Source organism: Monopterus albus, unplaced genomic scaffold, assembly GCF_001952655.1.
Source record: "Monopterus albus unplaced genomic scaffold, M_albus_1.0 scaffold239.1, whole genome shotgun sequence".
NCBI classification, from domain to species: Eukaryota; Metazoa; Chordata; class Actinopteri; order Synbranchiformes; family Synbranchidae; genus Monopterus; species Monopterus albus.
The window spans coordinates 362643-383549 of NW_018128119.1; the positions used below are offsets into that span (position 1 = coordinate 362643).

The 20907-nt window shown below is 46.8% G+C and overlaps 1 protein-coding gene across 1 annotated transcript in view; it reads left to right on the forward strand.

Annotated features, from left to right (window-relative positions):
• Positions 1 to 20907, forward strand: part of LOC109971935 (titin-like) — a 244463-nt gene that overhangs the window by 193574 nt on the left and 29982 nt on the right. Inside the window, 6 exon segments of the mRNA XM_020620505.1 lie at positions 1746 to 1850; positions 1933 to 2130; positions 2224 to 2520; positions 2625 to 3212; positions 3414 to 3716; positions 3860 to 20893. Coding sequence (XP_020476161.1) covers positions 1746 to 1850; positions 1933 to 2130; positions 2224 to 2520; positions 2625 to 3212; positions 3414 to 3716; positions 3860 to 20893 — 18525 coding nt within the window.

The following is a 20907-nucleotide window of genomic DNA, read 5'->3' on the forward strand; positions in this document are numbered from 1 at the left end:
CTGAGCATATTTCAGACTGCGGCTACAGACCTGGATGAACTCACTGACACTGTGACATCTTACATCAGCTTTTGTGAGGATGTGTGTGTGCCCAACAAGTCCTTCTGCACATACAACAACAACAAGCACTGGTTTACGGCAAGACTCAAGCAGCCTCATCATGCTAAAGAGGAGGCTTACAGATGTGGGGACAGGACTCTGTACAGCCAGGCCAGGAACACACTGACAAGGGAAATCAGAGCAGCAAAGAGGAGCTACTCTGAAAAGCTGAAAGCCCAGGTTTCAGCCAATTACCCTTTGTCTGTGTGGAGAAGCCTGAAAAGCATCACTGGCTATAGGACCCCCCCCCCTCCCCCCCCCCCCCCCCCCCTGAATGTGTTCTACTGCAGGTTTGACTAACAACACTCCACCCTCCCCACCTCATATGCAGCTGCTGCTCCCCTGACAATCACCGCCCTTCCCTCAGCCCCCCACCTCTAACGATCTGTGAAAAGGATGTGCATGGCATCTTTAAAAAACAAAGGATCAGAAAGGCACCAGGCCCAGATGGCGTGACTCCCTCCTCCCTGAAAGTGTGTGCTGATCAGCTCCACCATCATCCCAGTCCCCAAGAAAACCCCCATCAGTGGACTGAACTACTACAGACCTGTCGCACTGACATCTGTAGTTATGAAGTCCTTTGAAAGACTGGTGTTGGCCCACCTGAAGGACACCGTAGACCCCCTGCTACACCCCCTGCAGTTTGCCTACCGGGCAAACAGGTCAGTGGACGATGCAGTAAACACCTCGACTCCCCATGGGCCTATGCACAGGTCCTCTTTGTGGACTTCAGCTCTACATTTAACACCATCATCCCGGTCATCCTCCACTCCAAACTGACACAGCTCACTGTGCCTGCCCCCATCTGCCAGTGGATTACTAGCTTTCTGACAGACGGGAAGCAGCAGGTGAGGCTGGGGAAAACCACATCCAGCACCCGGACAATAAGCACAGGTGCCCCCCAGGGATGTGTGCTCCCCTCTGCTGTTTTCACTCTATACCAATGACTGCATATCGAAGGACCCCTCTGTTTTGCTCCTTAAGTTTGCTGATGATACAGTGGTCAATGTTCTCATCAGAGACGGTGACGAGTCAGCCTATAGACTGGAGGTTGAACAGCTGGTCCTATGGTGTAGCTGCAACAACCTGGAGCTAAACACGCTCAAAACAGTGGAGATGACAGTGGACTTTAGGAAGAACCCCCACACCTGCCCACTGCTTCCTTGCATAAGGCCATGTACATACGTAAAGCTGATTCTGATTCTAATTCTGAATTCAATAAAATATATTACTGTGTTTATCGGATGGATGTGACCTTGACCTTTGACCACCAGAATCTTATCAGTTCATCCTTGGATCCCCATGGATGTTTGCGCCAAATTTAAAGAAATTCCTTCAAAGCGTCCCTGAGTTATCATGTTCATGAGAATAGGGCTGACGAAGGACAGGGGAATATAAGTAATAATGCCTCTGGCTACTTTTGTTGCCACTTTTGATCTTTGACCACCACAGTGTAATCTGTTCATTCTTGAGACCAAGTGGATACTTCTGCCAAATTTGAAGAAACTCCCTCAAGGCTGAGATATTACAGTTACAAAATGGGAGGGACTGACCTGAAAACATGTATATAGATATACAGTATATAGAATGTATTTCAGCTTCTTTCCTAATCCTTTCATCCCTCTGTCTGTTTACATTCCTTCTAGATGTGCCTGGGGCACCTGCTCCTCCAGAAATTGTGAGCATCCATCATGAGTCAGCCATCTTGACTTGGGCTGAACCAAAGGACACTGGTGGCTCCCCGATTACTGGTAAAAGTTTGTGTTGGGTTTTATTTTGTATTTAGGTGTGCTGGCAAACAGCGGTCATCATGACCACCTGATTGTTTTATAGGATATCATGTGGAATTTAAGGAAAAGAACAGTCTGATGTGGAAACGAGCTAGTAAGACTCCTCTGAGAGTGAAGGAGTGCAGAGTCACTGGCCTGATAGAGGGACTAGAGTACGAGTTCAGAGTGATGGCCATGAACATGGCTGGCTTAGGAAAAGCAAGCAAGGTCACTGAGGCTGTGGTTGCCTTGGATCCTATTGGTGAGTTCACAGTTTTTTTTCCATAATGCGGAGGCCAATTTTTTATTAAAGTACTTACTGTATTTACTTACTTTATGTTTTACCTTTGCTTAGATCCTCCTGGCAAGCCTGAAGTGATTAATGTTACCAGGAGCACGGTCACTCTGGCCTGGACCGCTCCCAAATATGACGGTGGCTACAAGCTGACTGGCTACATTGTAGAGAAACTGGAGGCTGGTAGCAAGGCCTGGATGAAGGCCAATCATGTCAACATTCAGGACTGTGCATTCACTGTCACTGACCTGACAGAGGGATCTCAGTATCAGTTCAGGATCAGGGCCAAGAACGCTGCTGGGGCTATTAGTGTTCCTTCAGAACCTACTGAGCTTCTGATGTGCAAGGATGAGTATGGTATGCTCAAAGTAAACTGATTTGGCTAGTTGAGCAGTACTTTCTTCTGTAGTTGTCTGTAGGTAATTACAGTATATTACAACTTTCTCTCATCCTCTCTGCAGAGCCCCCAACCATAACTATTGACCCAGACATGAAAGATGGTGTATCAGTCAGGGCAGGAGACACCATTGTGATCTCAGCCACTGAGATTTTGGGAAAACCTCCACCTACTTCTGTCTGGTCCAAGGGAGGCCGTGAACTCAAGAACTCTGAAGTTATCACCATCACCGGCACCCCTACGTCCTCTACTCTGGCTATTAAGTATGCAAGCCAGAAGAACACAGGAGAGTACATCATCACTGCTAGCAATCCTTTTGGGATTAAGGAAGAACATGTAAAGGTGAAGGTCCTGGATGTGCCTGGACCTCCAGGCCCCATTGAAGCCAGTAACATTTCAGCTGGGAAGTGTACTCTGACCTGGCTTCCACCAGAGGAGGATGGAGGCAGCTCTATTAAGTTCTACATTCTTGAGAAGAGAGAGACGAGCCGTCTGCTGTGGACCAAGTTAGCTGACAACATCATAGACTGCAGACATGTTGCTACCAAACTGATCAAAGGCAATGAGTACATTTTCAGGGTGTCTGCTGTGAACCAGTATGGCACTGGAGATTCAACCCAGTCTGGTCCAGTCAAAATGGTTGACAGTTTCTGTAAGTGTATATGGTTTATATATCATTATAAGAAAATTATAAAAATGCAAATGTTCTGATAATCATAGGATTATAAAAACAATATGAAGTGAACAAGGTAATAGTTCGGGTTAATTTTCATTAAAAAAAAAATAAAGCCTGTGAAGCTAAGAGTTCATGGTATAGCTGATAAGAATATTCTTGAATATTTTGTTTTGCCAGGCCCACCAGGCCCACCCTCAACACCAGAGATTGATAACGTCAGCAGAAATGCTGTTACCATTTCATGGAAGAGACCAGCACAAGATGGAGGAAGTGACATCAGAGGATATTGTGTAGAGAGAAAAGAGAAGAGAGGAATGAGATGGGTAAGAGCCTCTAAGAGGATGATCCCTGACCTGCGCTTTAAGGTGCAAGGCCTGAACGAAGGAGTAGAGTATGAGTTTAGAGTCACTGCTGAGAACAAGGCTGGATTTGGGGAGCCAAGTGAGCCATCACGCCCTGTGATGACCAAGGACATTGTGTGTAAGTAAAACAGAACTTCTCCCTTGATTTTGAATTACAATTTAAAAAAGGAGTTTCATACTGTATGCAAGAAAGTTAAGTACACAAACAGTCCTTGTAATAAGGTCCACATTGAATTATTTTCCTGTGTTCTCGTTTTGTAGATCCACCTGGTCCTCCATCCAACCCCAGGATTACAGACACCACAAAAACCACAGCAACCTTCACCTGGGGCAGACCCCACTATGATGGTGGTGTTGAAGTAGAGGGATATATTGTTGAATACAGAAAGGAGGGCCATGATGACTGGGAGACAGAGACACAGTACCCCTTGAAATCTACTAAATATGTTATTGGTAAACTTCAAAAAGGAGGCAAATACCACTTCAGAGTCAGTGCTGTAAACTCTGAGGGAGTTGGTGAACCTGCAGAGGTTGAAAAAGTGATTGAACTGGTGGACCAGGAGAGATCGCCAGACTTTGAACTAGATGCTGAACTTAGGAAAACCCTGGTGGTCAGGTCTGGTGGTTCAATTCGTTTGTTTGTTCCCATCAGGGGTCGTCCTGTTCCTGAAGTAACTTGGAGCAAAGATGATACCAACCTGAAAACACGTGCAAACATTGACACCACAGAATCCTACAGTCTGCTGGTTATTCCTGACTGCACCAGATACGATGCTGGAAAGTACCACCTCTGTCTGGAGAATGTTGCTGGAAAAAAGACTGGCTTTGTTAATGTGAAAGTTCTGGACACACCAGGACCACCAGTCAATCTCAAACCTAGAGAGATCACTAAGAACAGCATTACTCTCCAGTGGGAAATCCCCTTAATTGATGGTGGTTCTAAGATTCACAATTACATTATTGAAAAGAGAGTAGCCACCAAGAAGTCCTACACTGTGATTCACACCACATGGCAGAAGTGCGCCTTCAAAATTACAGGCCTTGAGGAGGGAACATACTACTACTTCCGTGTCTCTGCTGAGAATGACCTGGGCATAGGTGAGCCTGCTGAAACCCCTGAGCCCATCAGGGTGTCCCAGGCCCCATCTGCACCAGAAAACTTATATGTCACAGATGTGACGGCTAACAGTGCCAGCCTTGCATGGCCCAAGCCTATGCATGATGGTGGCAGCTTGATCACCGGCTACGTCATTGAAGCACAGAAAAAAGACACTGACCAATGGTTCCATGTGGCGACCATCAAAGCTCTAGATTACACTGTAACAGATCTAACTGAAGGGGAAGAATATACCTTCCGTATAATGGCTGTCAATGCATCAGGCAGGAGCGATCCCCGTGAGAGCAGGCCTGCTATTATTAAAGAGCAGACTTTTGCTCCTTCCTTTGACCTGCGTGGAGTCTACCAAAAGACGGTCATTGCCAAGGCAGGGGACCGTGTCAAGGTAGAGATTCCAGTGCTTGGCAAACCTAGGCCTGTGGTTTCCTGGAAGAAGGGAGATATGGTGCTCAAGGAGACACAAAGAATCAACACTGAAACTACACCAACATCAACTATCCTCAACATTAATGAAATCAGGAGGACTGATGGAGGCCAATATTTAATGACTGGAAAGAATATGCTGGGTACAATAACAGAGACAATCACAGTCCTGGTCCATGACATCCCAGGTCCCCCAACTGGTCCCATCAAGCTGGAAGAGGTCTCCTGTGACTATGTTCTTATGTCCTGGGAGGCACCAGAAAATGATGGAGGGGTTCCTATTAACAATTATATTGTTGAGATGCGGGAGACTACCGGTACTTCATGGGTGGAGTTGGCAGCCACAGTTATCCGCACTACATTCAAGGCAGCCCGACTCAATACTGGAACTCAATATCAGTTCTCTGTCAAGGCCCAGAACAGATATGGCATTGGGCCTTGCATTGTCTCTGATCCAGTGGTGGCTGCATATCCATTTGATGTGCCAGGCCAGCCAGGTGCTCCTGTGGTGACATCTTTCAGTAAGGATGCTATGACTCTGAGTTGGAATGAGCCACCCTCTGATGGAGGCAGTGCCATTCTGGGTTATCATGTGGACAGAAAAGAGAAAAACAGTATTTTGTGGGAAAGGATTAGCAAAGCTCTTGTTGTTGGAAATATATTCAAATCAACAGGCCTTGTTGATGGAATTGCATATGAATATCGTGTTACTGCTGAAAACATGGCTGGTCTTAGCAAACCAAGCAAAGCCTCTGAATCTGTGTATGCTTTGGACCCAGTTGACCCACCAGGTAAGCCAGTGGCATTGAATATCACCAGGCATGAGGTGACGGTATCATGGACCAAACCAGAGGGAGATGGTGGATTTTCCATCACAGGATACACAGTTGAGAGGAGAGAGATGCCCAGTGGACGCTGGCTCAAAGCCAACTTCAACAACATTCTGGAAACCATCTACACAGTCAGTGGCCTGACAGAAGATGCCACTTATGAATTCCGTGTGCTTGCTAGAAACTCGGCTGGTGCTGTTAGTGCTCCATCTCAGCCGTCGGAGGCAATCACATGCAGAGATGACATTGAAGAGCCCAAGCTTGATGTTGATGCATCATACAGTGGCAGCATTGTTGTCATGGCAGGAGAGGTATTCAAGCTGGAAGCCAGTGTAACTGGCAGGCCACTCCCATCTCTGGTATGGACCAAGGAAGGAAAGGAGCTTGAGGATACAGCTAAGCTAGAGATAAAGACATCTGAATTCCACACAACTCTAATAAACAAAGATTCTCTGAGGAGAGATGGTGGTGCTTTTACTCTGACTGCCAGCAATCCAGGTGGCTTTGCCAAGTTCACATTCAATGTAAAGGTGCTTGACAGGCCTGGACCACCAGACTCCCTTACTGTTACTGATGTCACTGCTGAGAAGTGTGTCCTTAATTGGCTGCATCCAACACATGATGGTGGTGCCAAGATTGATTACTTTATTATTCAAAAACGTGAGACTAGTAGGTTGGCATGGACAAATGTGGCCACAGACCTTCAGGCGAACAGGTTCAAGGTCACGAAGCTTTTGAAAGGCAATGAATACATATTTAGAGTCATGGCTGTTAACAAGTATGGAGTAGGTGAACCTCTGGAGTCTGAACCTGTCCTTTGTGCAAACCCCTATGTCCCCAGTGACCCACCACAGCAGCCTGAAGTCACCACAATTACCAAGGATTCAATGGTTGTTTGCTGGGAGCGCCCTGAACATGATGGAGGCAGTGCAATAAACACATATATAATTGAGAGAAGGGAAAAGACTGGCCTGCGCTGGGTAAAGTGCAACAAGAGAACTGTAACTGACCTGCGATTCAAGGTCTCTGGCCTCACACTAGGACATGAGTATGAATTCAGAATTTTTGCTGAAAACAATGCTGGTCTAAGTCAGCCTAGTCCTTCCAGTCCATTTTACAAAGCCGTAGATACTATCTTCCAGCCTGGACCTCCAGGAAACCCCAGAGTGCTGGACACAACCAAGTCTTCCATCACCCTTGCCTGGAACAAGCCTGTCTATGATGGTGGTTCTGAAATTACTGGTTACATTGTGGAGACCTGCCTGCCTGAGGAGGATGAATGGACAATTCATACTCCCAAGAAGGGATGGACAGCCACTTCCTTCACTATCACCAACTTGAAGGAAAATCAAGAGTATAAAATAAACATCTGTGCCACTAATTGTGAAGGAGTTGGAGAACCTGCTGCTGTTCCTGGAACCCCTAAGGCTGAGGAAAGACTGCTTCCTCCAGAAATTGAACTTGGGGAAGATCTGCGTAAAGTGATCTGCCTCAGAGCCTGCAGCACACTTAGGCTCTTTGTTCCTTTCAAAGGCAGACCAGCACCTGAAGTTATATGGTCCAGAGAGCATGGTGAATCCTTGGACAAAGCTAACATTGAAATCACCTCATCATTCACCATTCTTCAGGTAGACAATGTTGACAGGTTTGATGCAGGTAAATACATGGTGATGGTAGAGAATGCCTCAGGAAGCAAGACAGCCTTTGTTAACGTCAGGGTGCTAGATACTCCTGGAGCACCTCAAAATCTGATCGTAAGGGAGGTCACTCGAAATTCAGTTTCCCTTGTTTGGGATGCACCTCTTATTGATGGTGGTTCCAGAGTTCGCAGCTACATTGTGGAGAAACGTGAGTCAACTAGAAAGGCTTACTCAACTGTTTGTGCCAGCTGCCATAAGTCAAGTTGGAAAGTTGGAGACCTGGAGGAAGGAAAAATGTACTTTTTTAGGGTCCTGGCTGAGAATGAATATGGCATTGGTCTCCCAGTAGAGACTATTCGACCAGTTAAAGTGTCAGAGAGGCCTCTACCACCTGGCAAAGTGTCTGTTCGTGAAGTTACTGGGACCAGCATCACACTGACTTGGGAAAAGCCTGACCATGATGGTGGTAGTAAAATCACAGGCTATATTGTTGAGATGCAGAGTTATGACAGTGATAAGTGGAGCCAGGTCATGGTGGTAAAGACCAATGAGGCTCTTGTCACTGGCCTTACACAGGGAGAGGAGTATATGTTCCGTATCTCAGCCATGAATGAAAAGGGAGTTAGTGACCCACGCCCTCTCAGTGCGCCTGTGATTGCAAAAGACCTTGTCATCTCACCAACCTTCAAACTGCTTTTTAGCACATTCAGTGTGCTAGCAGGAGATGATCTGAGGATAGATGTGCCATATGCTGCCTGTCCAAAGGCTACAGCAACCTGGCTCAAAGAGGGTACTGTTCTCAAGGAGACAACAAGAGTAAATGCTGAAGCCACAGACAATAACCTTCTCCTGGTTATTAAGGAGGCTTGCAGAGATGATGCGGGGACATACACTATTAAATTGACCAACATAGCTGGAGAGGCATCTACAGACATCAGTGTTGTTGTTTTGGATAAGCCTGGGCCTCCAACTGGCCCAGTTAAACTGGATGAGGTCACTGCTGACAGTGTGATTTTGTCCTGGAGTCCACCAGAGTATGATGGTGGTTGCAGCATCAACAATTACATTGTTGAGAAAAGAGACACATCTACCACTAACTGGCAGATTGTGTCAGCCACAGTAGCCAGAACCACTATCAAAGCAGTCCGCCTGAAGACTGGAACTGAGTATCAGTTTAGGATTGCTGCAGAAAATAGATATGGCAAGTCCTCGACTCTGCTCTCTGATACCATTGTTGCTCAGTATCCATTTGAAGTGCCAGGCCCGCCACATTCTGTTGTGGTGCAGTCACCCACCAAGGAGAGCATGGTAGTTGTATGGGAGAAACCAAGCAATGATGGTGGAAGCAAAATTCTGGGCTACCACTTAGAGCTCAAAGAGAAAAACAGTATACTGTGGGTGAAACAGAACAAACAACTAATTCCAGAAACCAGATTCAAGGTTGTTAGTCTTGAAGAAGGTATTGAATATGAATTCAGAGTCTATGCTGAAAACATTGTCGGCATCAGCAAAGCCAGCAAACTGAGTGAAATGCAAGTAGCCAGAGATCCTTGTGACAGACCTGGAAAACCAGAGGCTGTTATTGTGACAAGACACCAGGTGACACTCAGATGGACAAAACCTGAATATGATGGTGGCATCAAGATCACAGGCTATGTGGTTGAAAAGAAGGAGGGCGCTGGCCGCTGGATGAAGGCCAGTTTCACCAACATCATTGAGACTGAATTTGTTGTCACGGGACTTACTGAAGATCAGATATATGAGTTCCGTGTCATTGCTAGGAATGCAGCGGGGGTCTTCAGTCAGCCTTCTGATTCAACTGGAGCCATCACTGCCAAGGATGAAGTAGACCCACCCAAGATTGACTTGGAAGCTAAGTACTCCCAGGGTGTGGTGGTAAATGCTGGAGAGACATTCAAGCTAGAGGCTGCTATATATGGTAAGCCTGTTCCCACAGTACACTGGCTGAAGGAAGGCCAAGAGATCACTGAAGCAGCTCGCACAGAGCTCAACAACACAGATTTTGCAGCTTGTTTAATTATTAAAGAAGCCATCCGTGTTGATGGAGGTCAGTACACTTTGCTGGTAAAGAATGTTGGAGGAGAGAAATCTGTCAATGTTAATGTGAAGGTTCTGGACAGACCAGGTCCACCGGAGGGCCCTATCTCCATCTATGGTGTCACCAGTGAAAAATGTTCCATTGCTTGGAAACCTCCCTTACAAGATGGCGGTAGCAGTGTTTCCCATTATATTGTTGAGAGGAGGGAAACCAGCAGACTGCTTTGGACAGTAGTAGACCCAAAGGTTCAGGCACTGAACCTGAAGATCACCAAACTTCTTCCTGGCAATGAGTACATCTTCAGAGTGATCCCAGTCAACAAATATGGAGTTGGTGAGCCTCTGGAATCTGAGCCAATGATTGCCAGAAATCCATTTGTCACTCCTAACCCACCAAAAGAGGTAGAAGTATCTACAATCACCAAAGACTCAATGGTAGTGACCTGGGAGAGACCAACCAATGATGGTGGCAGCCCCATCCAGGGATACATTGTTGAGAAACGTGACAAAGATGGAGTGAGATGGACCAGGTGCAACAAGCGCACAGTGAGTGAGTTACGATTCAGAGTGACAGGGCTCCTAGAAAACCATAGCTATGAATTCAGAGTTGCTGCTGAGAATGCTGCAGGTGTTGGTACACCTAGTGCACCAATGATGTACTACAAAGCACTGGATCCTATTTTCAAACCAGGCCCACCAAACAACCCCAAGGTGATGGACACATCTAGGTCTACTGTTTCCCTGACATGGGGCAAACCTATCTATGACGGAGGTTGTGAGATTCAGGCTTACATTGTTGAGGTCTGCAATGGGGCATCTGATGAGTGGTTTATATGCACTCCTTCCACTGGAATTGCAGACACTAAATTTACAGTGACAAAGCTTCTGGAGAAGCATGAGTACCAGTTCAGAGTGTGTGCCATCAACAAAGTTGGTGTTGGTGAGCACGCTGATGTCCCAGGAAAAATTCTTCTAGAGGAGAAGCTTGAGGCTCCTGATCTTGACCTGGATGCTGATATGAGAAAGATGATCAACATCAGGGCAGCAAGCACTCTCAGGCTGTTTGTTCCTGTCAGAGGTCGTCCATCTCCTGAGGTGAAATGGGGCAAAGCTGAGGGTGAGATTAAGGAGACCGCCCAGATCGACAATACAGGGAGCTATGCTTCTCTTGTTATTGAGAATGTTGACAGATATGACAGTGGCAAGTACACCCTGACTGCAGAGAATGCCAGTGGACAAAAATCGGCCTTCATCAGTGTCAGAGTCCTGGACTCACCAAGTCCTCCAACTAATTTAATGGTGAAAGAGATTACCAAGAATTCTCTCACTCTTACATGGGAGCCTCCACTTCTAGATGGTGGCTCAAAGATTAAGCATTATATTGTAGAGAAGCGTGAGAGCACCAGGAAAGTTTACTCTCCAGTCACCACCTGCAATAAGATGTCATGTAAAGTTGAGCCTCTTCCAGAGGGTGGAATCTTCTTTTTCAGAGTCCTGGCTGAGAATGAATATGGTGTGGGGCTCCCTGCTAAAACTATAGAACCAATTAAAATATCTGAGAAGCCTCAGCCACCTGGTAAAGTCAGTGTTGTTGATGTTACTCGCAGCACTGTAACTCTCACCTGGGAGAAGCCTGAACATGATGGTGGCAGTAGGATCAGTCACTATGAAGTAGAACTGGCACCTGAAGACAGTGACGCTTGGTCTGTGTGTGCTAGTGTGAAGGCACTGGAGACTGTAGTGACAAACTTACTCAAGGGAGAGGAATATCAGTTCAGAGTTGTTGCTGTAAATGACAAGGGCAGAAGTGACCCCAGACAATTAGCTCAGTCAGTTGTAGTTAAGGACCTTGTGATTCAGCCTGCAGTTCGACCCCAAATGAGCACCTACACTGTCCAGGTGGGGCATGACCTCAAAATAGAGGTCCCTGTTGCTGGTCATCCAAAGCCTACCATCACCTGGACCAAGGATGGCACTGTCCTTAAGCAGACCACCAGAGTCAATGTCGCTGACACAGCACATCACACTACCCTCACCATAAAGGATGCCACCAGAGAGGATGGAGGCATGTACAGCATCAATGTCTCCAATACCCTGGGTTCCAAAGATGCCACTATTGAGGTGATCACCCTGGACAAACCAGGTCCACCTACAGGACCTGTCAAATTGGAGGACATCAGTGCGGAGAGCATCACTCTTAGCTGGGAACCTCCTACATACGTAGGTGGCTGCCCAGTCTCTAACTATGTGGTGGAAAAGAGAGACACAACAACAACCAGCTGGGTGGTTGTATCTGCCACTGTGGCCAGAACTACACTAAAAGTGATCAATCTGAAGACGGGCACTGAATACCAGTTCAGAATCTATGCAGAGAATAGATTTGGAAAGAGTTATGCAATTGATTCAGAGCCTGTTGTGGCACAGTATCCATTCCAGGAGCCTGGGCCACCAGGAACACCATTTGTGTCTTTGTACACTAAAGACTACATGCTAGTTGAGTGGCACAAACCCCCATATGATGGAGGCAGTGCCATCTTGGGATACCACCTGGAGAGGAAAGAGAAGAACAGTATCCTCTGGACCAAGATCAACAAAATGCTCATTCAAGACTGCAGGTTTAAATCTACTCCTCTTGAGGAAGGCATTGAATATGAGTACAGAGTCTATGCTGAAAATATTGTTGGCATTGGAAAATGCAGCAAAGTCTCTGAGGGCTATGTAGCTCATGACCCATGTGATCCTCCAGGCCGTCCTGAGGCTGTGATTGTAACCAGGCACTTAGTGAAGCTGAGGTGGACTCCTCCAGAGTATGATGGTGGAAGTTTGGTTACTGGGTATGTAGTGGAGAAACGTGACCTTCCTGAAGGAAAATGGATGAAAGCTAGCTTTGCAAACATCATTGAACAGGAATTCACAGTTACTGGTCTGACAGAAGACAGTAAATATGACTTCAGAGTAATTGCAAAGAATGCAGCTGGTGCCATCAGCAAGCCTTCTGAGAGCACAGGATCCATCACAGCCAAAGATGAAGTTGATCCACCAAAGTGTGAGACAGATCCTATGTATAATCAGACCCTTGTTGTCAGTGCTGGAGAGACTTTCAGTCTCGAAGCCAATGTGGAAGGAAAACCCATTCCCACAGCTCAGTGGTTCAAGGGAACTGTTGAAGTTGAAAACTCAGCAAGAGCTGAGATCAAAAACACAGATTTTAAGGCTTTGCTTGTTGTAAAAGAAGCAATCAGAGTGGATGGTGGACAGTATACTCTGGTTCTAACTAATGTGGCTGGAACCAAGACTGTCCCATTTAGTGTGAAGGTACTGGACAGACCAGGCCCCGCAGAAGGACCTCTTACTGTCAGCAATGTCACTGAGGAGAAGTGCTCACTGTCATGGCTGCCTCCCAGTCATGATGGAGGGGCTAGTATTTCTCACTACATTATTCAGAAGCGGGAAACCAGCCGGCTAGCATGGACTGTGGTATCTAGTGACTGTGTAGCTACAATGATCAAGGTTACCAAACTGTTGAAGGGCAATGAATACATTTTCAGAGTCATGGCCGTCAACAAATATGGCGTGGGTGAGCCTCTTGAGTCTGTGCCAGTTATCATGAGAAATCCATTTGTTCCTCCTGGCTCGCCTCGGGAACTTGAGATCACTAACATTACCAGGGACTCCATGACTGTTTGCTGGAATCGCCCTGAGAACACAGGAGGTAGAGAGATTGTTGGTTATATTGTCGAGAAAAGAGACAGAGCAGGAGTGAGGTGGACCAAGTGCAACAAACGCAGTGTGACAGACTTGCGTTTCAGGGTAACAGGACTAACTGAGGACCATGAATATGAGTTCAGAGTTTCTGCTGAGAATGCAGCTGGAATTGGTCAGCCAAGCCCACCTACATCCTACCTCAAAGCTTGTGACCCCACCTTTGAACCAGGCTGTCCCACCAATGCCCATGTGGTTGACACAACTAAAAACTCTATCAGTCTGGCCTGGCACAGGCCCATCTATGATGGTGGCTGTGAGATTCAAGGATATGCTGTAGAGATTACTAAGGCTGATGAAGAGGAGTGGACCATATGCACCCCACCCTCTGGAGTTCCTGCTACCAAATTTACCATCACCAAGTTGATAGAGCACCAGGAATACAAGGTGCGCATCTGTGCCATCAATAAGCTAGGTGTTGGTGAGCCCACCGAGATCCAGGGAGTTGTGAAACCTGTGGATAAGATTGAGCCTCCAGAGGTGATTCTGGATTCCGAACTCAGGAAGGGAATAGTTGTCCGTGCAGGAGGCTCAATGAGAATCTGCATTCCATTCAAGGGCCGTCCTACTCCTGAGATCTGCTGGGCCAAGGAGGATGGAGAACTGCCCAGTAAAGTTCAGATAGAGTCTGGGGAAGATTACACACAACTTTCGATTGACATCTGTGACAAATATGATGCTGGAAAATACATCCTAAACTTGGAAAATAGCGCTGGCACCAAATCAGCCTTTGTCTCTGTTAAAGTTCTGGACACTCCAGGGGCCCCTCTTAATCTAACTGTAAAAGACATTAAGAGAGAAAGTGTCACTCTAACCTGGGAGCCTCCTCTTATTGATGGTGGTGCAAGAATCAAGAATTACCTGGTTGAAAAGCGTGAGTCCACCAGGAACGTTTACTCTAATGTGGACAACAAGTGCACAAAGACAAGCTACCGTATCACTGGCCTCACTGAGGGAACTGTTTACTATTTCAGAGTCTTAGCTGAGAACGAGTTTGGTGTGGGACAGCCAGCTGAGACTGAAGAATCAGTTAAGACCTCTGAGCCTCCTCTGCCTGTGGGTAAGATCACTTTGACTGAAGTGACCAAAACTACAGCTTCACTCTCCTGGGAGAAGCCAGACCACGATGGAGGCAGCAGGATTATAGGCTACTACATTGAGATGCAGCCTGTGCGCTCAGATGAATGGGTGGTGGCTGCCACAACCAAAACCTGTGAGGGTACTGTCACTGGCCTTAGCACAGGACATGAGTACCTGTTTAGAGTGTCCGCTTTCAATGAGAAAGGCAAGAGTGACCCTAGATCTCTGGTTGCACCTGTCACTGCTAAAGATGCAAGTATTGAGCCAGGATTCAAAATCACATTCAACACTTACAGTATACAGCATGGTGAGGATCTGAAGATTGAGATTCCAGTGATAGGACGCCCTACTCCCAAAGTTGAATGGAAGAAGGATGGGCAAGCTCTTAAGGAGACAACCAGACTAAATGTATCCAGCACACCATCCTCTACCAAGCTATACATCAAGGATGCAAATAAAGAAGACTCTGGTAAATATACTGTCACGGCTACCAGCACTGCTGGAATGGCAAAAGAGGAGATTACTGTTATTATTCTTGATAAGCCTGGCCCACCCACAGGCCCTGTGAAGATTGAAGAAGTGAGCTCTAATTATGTCAGCCTGTCCTGGGAGCCACCAGAGTATACTGGAGGCTGTCAGATCAACAACTACATTGTAGAGAAGAGAGACACCACCACGACAGCATGGCATATTGTGTCTGCTACCATTGCCAGGACAACCATCAAAGTCACCAAGCTGAAGACTGGAGTGGAGTATCAGTTTAGAGTGTCTGCTGAGAATAGATATGGAAAGAGTTCTGCCATTGTCTCTCCTGCTGTTATCGCTCAGTATCCATTCAGTGAGCCCTCTGCCCCAGGAACACCAATTGTTTCTGCTGCAACCAAGGATAGCATGGTTGTTGAATGGAAACCTCCCACCAACAATGGAGGAAGCCCCATCATAGGCTATCACCTTGAGAGAAAGGAGAAGAACAGCCTCTTGTGGACTAAGCTCAACAAGTTTCTAATCCCAGACACACGTTTCAAGACCACAGAGCTGGAAGAAGGTATTGAGTATGAATTCAGAGTTTATGCTGAGAACATTGCTGGACTCAGCCCAGCTAGCAAGGTCTCTGAGAGCACAGTTGCCAGGGACCCATGTGACCCAACAGGCACTCCCGAGGCTATTGAAATCACCAGAAATCATGTGACACTCCAGTGGACTAGGCCTCAGTATGATGGAGGCAGTCCAATCACTGGCTATGTGATTGAGAGGAGGAAGCGTCCTGATACCCGCTGGATGAAGGCCAGTTTCACCAACATCATTGACACCCAGTTCACACTCACTGGCCTGACTGAGGACTGTGTTTATGAATTCAGAGTCATTGCTAAAAATGCTGCTGGCATTTCCAGCCGTCCTTCTCAGAGCACAGGAGAAATTACTGCCAAAGATGAAATTGAGGCTCCAGAAGCCACCATGAACTCTAAGTTCAAGGATCTAATTGTTGTTCATGCTGGTGAAACATTTATCATTGATGCTGACTACACTGGCAAGCCTCTACCTGAAGTCATTTGGTTAAAAGATGGAAAGGAGATTGACAAAGCCACACCCAGAATGGAGATCAACACCACACTTACTCATACCATTCTGACAGTCAAGGATTGCATCAGAGTGGATGGTGGCCACTTTGTCCTCAAACTCGTCAATGTAGGAGGAGTCAAAATAATCCCAGTTAATGTTAAAGTTCTGGACAGACCGGGTCCTCCAGATGGTCCGCTAGAAGTCAAAGGAGTCACAGCTGAGAAATGTTATCTGCACTGGAACCATCCTTCACATGATGGTGGAGCAGGCATCTCTCATTACATCATTGAGAAGAGAGAGACAAGTCGATTGTCATGGACTGTGGTTGAACCCAAGATCCAGGCCATCAGCTACAAAATTACAAAACTGCTGCCTGGCAATGAATACATTTTCAGGGTAACTGCTGTAAATAAATATGGTGTTGGTGAGCCTTTGGAATCTGAACCTGTTATTGCCCGTAACCCCTTCACCACTCCCAGTGCCCCTTCTACCCCAGAGGCCAGCGCTATCACTAAGGACTCCATGGTGCTTACTTGGGAGAGGCCAGAGGATAATGGAGGAGCTGAGATTGAAGGATATATTCTTGAAAAGCGTGACAAGGATGGCATCAGATGGACCAAGTGCAACAAAAAGAGGCTGAGTGACCTGAGATTCAGATGTACTGGCCTCACAGAGGGCCACTCCTATGAGTTCAGGGTCTCAGCTGAAAATGCTGCTGGCATTGGAAAACCTAGCACACCAACTCAGTACATCAAGGCCTGTGATGCCATTTACCCACCAGGACCTCCAAATAACCCTAAAGTCACAGATCATTCAAGCACAACAGTTTCCCTGTCCTGGTCCAGGCCAATCTATGATGGTGGAGCACAGATCAGTGGATATGTTGTTGAAATGAAGGAGGCAGCAGATGATGAGTGGATCATTTGCACACCACCCACTGGTGTCCAAGATACTGACTACACTGTAAAGAAACTAAAGGAAAATGCAGAGTACAATTTCCGCATTTGTGCTGTTAACTGTGAGGGAGTAGGAGAGCCTGTGGACCTACCTGGGTCTGTGATCGCTGCAGAGAAGTTGGAAGCTCCTGAAATTGAACTAGATGCTGATCTGAGAAAGATGGTCAGTGTTCGTGCCACTGCCACTTTGCGTCTGTTTGTGACAATCAGGGGCAACCCTGAGCCTGAGGTCAGATGGTCAAAGGCTGATGGCACTCTGAATGAACGTGCCCAGATTGAAGTCACAAGCTCTTACACAATGCTGGTTATTGACAATGTTGACAGATTTGACACTGGTAAATATATACTGACCCTTGAGAACCTCAGTGGCTCCAAATCAGCCTTCATCAATGTCAGAGTTCTGGACTCCCCCAGTGCTCCTACCAATCTACAGGTTAAAGATGTGAAGAGAAATTCTGTATCCCTCTCCTGGGAGCCTCCTCTAATTGATGGTGGGGCCAAGATATCACACTATATAGTGGAGAAGAGAGAGCAGAAGAGAATGGCTTTCACCAGTGTTTGCACTAACTGTGTGAGGAACTCGTATCTTATTTCTGACCTGCAAGAGGGAGGCCGATATTATTTCCGTGTGTTGGCTGTGAATGAACTAGGAGTAGGTCTGCCTGCCTTCACAGATCAAGTCAAGGTATCTGAGGCTCCTCTGCCTCCTGGTAAGATTGTCCTGGTTGATGTGACTCGTCACACTGTCACCCTTTCCTGGGAGAAACCCGATCATGATGGCGGCAGCAAGATTACAAACTATATTGTTGAGATGCAGACTACAGGAGATGAGAAATGGACTGTATGCAGTGAAGTCAAAGCATTGGAGGCTACTATTGATGGACTCTCAACTGGAGAGGAATATTCCTTCAGGGTGATTGCTGTAAATGACAAAGGCAAGAGTGATGCCAAACCTCTGGCTACCCCTGTAATGGTGAAAGACATCTTGGTAGAGCCCATCATCAACCTGTTGTTTAACACATTCAGTGTAAAAGCAGGAGAGGACCTGAAGATTGATGTTCCCTTCAAAGGCAGACCTCATCCTGAGGTGTCCTGGAAGAAAGATGGCCAGATGCTTAAGCAGACAACAAGGGTCAGTGTTCTTACCTCCAAGACCTCATCCAAAATTGTCATCAAGGATGCAACCAAGGAAGATGTAGGAAAGTATGAGATTACTCTAACTAATTCAGTTGGCACCAAGACAGCTGAAATGTCTGTTATAATCCTGGACAAACCTGGTCCACCCAGCAACATTAAGGTGGATGAGGTGAGTGCTGACTTCATCTCTCTGTCTTGGGATCCTCCTACCTATGATGGTGGGTGCCAGATTAACAACTATGTTGTTGAGAAGAGAGACACAACCACAACAACATGGCAGATTGTCTCTGCCACTATAGCAAGGACATCAATCAAGGTGTCTCACCTCACTCAAGGAACAGAATACCAGTTCCGTGTTGCAGCTGAGAACCGTTATGGGAAGAGTCCTGCCATTGACTCTGTTGCTATTATTGCTCAGTATCCTTTTGAGCCTCCTGGTTCTCCAACCAACCTCCATGTTGCCCATGCTACTAAGACTGGCATGCTTGTAGTATGGGGCAGACCTGCCAGTGATGGTGGAAGTGCTGTTATTGGCTATCACATTGAATGCAAAGAGCAAAGCAGCATTCTGTGGACCAAGGTCAACAGAGGCCTGTTGACTGAGAGCCAGTTTAAGATGACAGGCATTGAGGAAGGCCTGTTCTATCAGTTCAGAGTCTATGCTGAGAATGTGGCTGGTATTGGTCCATGCTCTAAGGCCAGTGACCCTGTGGCAGCCAGAGATCCATGTGAACCTCCTCATAACCTTAGAGTCACCAACATTACCAGGACCTCAGTTTCCCTCTTCTGGGAGAAGCCAGAGTATGATGGTGGAGTAAAGATTACTGGCTACATTGTTGAGCGTAAAGAACTTCCAAATGGTCGCTGGCTAAAATGTAACTTCACCAACCTACAAGATACCTACTTTGATGTTACAGGCCTCACAGAAGATGTCCAGTATGACTTCCATGTCATTGCTAAAAATTCTGCAGACCAGTTGAGTGCTCCTTCGGAGAGCACTGGTCCTGTTGCAGTCAAGGATGATGTAGACCCTCCAACTATTATCCTGGAAGATAAATTCAGACAGCTAGTTGTCATTAAGGCTGGGGAGATTATTAGAATTGATGCTGAAATTACTGGTCGTCCACTCCCAGTTGTCTCATGGTCTAAAGATGGAAAGGAGATTGAGGCCAAGGCCAGGTGTGAAATCACCTCCACAAACTTCACAACCACCCTGATTGTTAGAGATGCTATCAGGAGGGACTCTGGACAGTATGTCCTGACGCTTCATAATGTGGCAGGAACCAGGTCTGTGGCTATCAATTGCAAGGTTCTGGACAGACCTGGACCTGCTTCAGGACCTTTGGCAGTGTCAGGCCTCACAGCAGAGAAATGCACCCTAACATGGGGCCCCCCTCAGGAGAATGGAGGTGCTGAAATCATGCACTACATTGTGGAGAAGCGAGAGACAAGTCGCCTTGCTTGGACTCTTGTCTATGGAGACATGAAAGCAACCACCTGCAAAGTGACCAAGCTGCTGAAAGGAAATGAGTACATCTTCAGAGTCAGGGGAGTCAACAAATATGGTGATGGTGAGGCTCTGGAGAGTGACCCAGCAAAGGCCATGGATCCATTCACTGTGCCTGCAGCTCCCACTAATGTTCAGGTCACCTCAGTTACTAGTGAGGCAATGACAGTCTGCTGGGAAAGACCAGTTTCTGATGGTGGCAGCAGTATCTCTGGCTATGTCATTGAAAAGCGTGAGAAGACTGGCCTTCGCTGGTGCCGTGTTAACAAGAAACCTGTTTATGATCTCAGAGTGAAAGCAACAAACCTTCGTGATGGCTGTGAGTATGAGTACAGAGTGTTCGCAGAGAATGCTGCTGGCCTCAGCGCTCCTAGCATCCCTTGCCCATTGACCAAGGCTGAGGACCCACAGTTCTTGCCTTCACCTCCTGCTAAGCCTAAGATCATTGACTCTACAAAGACCACAGTCACCCTGTCATGGCATAAGCCACTATTTGATGGTGGAGCACCTGTAACTGGTTACAGAGTAGAATATAGGAACACTTCAGATGATGAATGGGTTGTTGGAGTCCAGAACACCATGAACACAGAGTTTACAGTGGTGGGATTAACTCCTGGGGTTGAATATGTGTTTGTTGTTAAATCTATTAACAAGATTGGAGTCAGTGAGCCAAGTCCTGAGTCAGACAAACAGGTTGCCAAAGAGAGAGAGGAGGAGCCGACCTTTGACATCAGTAATGAGATGAGAAAGACTCTTATAGTGAAGGATGGGAGCTCATTCACCATTACAGTGCCCTTCAGGGGCAAACCCATCCCCAGTGCTACATGGACTAAACCTGATGTTGACCTTAGAGTTCGTGGCGTGATTGACACTGCAGACACCTTCACTTCCATCACCTTAGAGAAAGCAACACGCGATGACTCTGGTAAATACACTGTTACCTTGTCCAACGTAGCTGGAACCTCCTCCTTGACACTCAATGTCAGAGTCTTAGATTCCCCTGGCCCTCCTACACGTATAGAAGTCAAGGAAGTGACCAAGACTTCTGCTACTGTAACCTGGGACACTCCTGATAATGAGGGAGGAGGACCAGTCAAGAACTACCTTGTTGATATTCGTGAGGCCAACAAGAAATGTTGGACGCGGGTGACTGACACATGCCACAGACTGACATACAAAGTGACAGGCCTGCAGGAGGGAGAAATCTACTTCTTCAGAGTGACAGGCGAGAATGAGTAC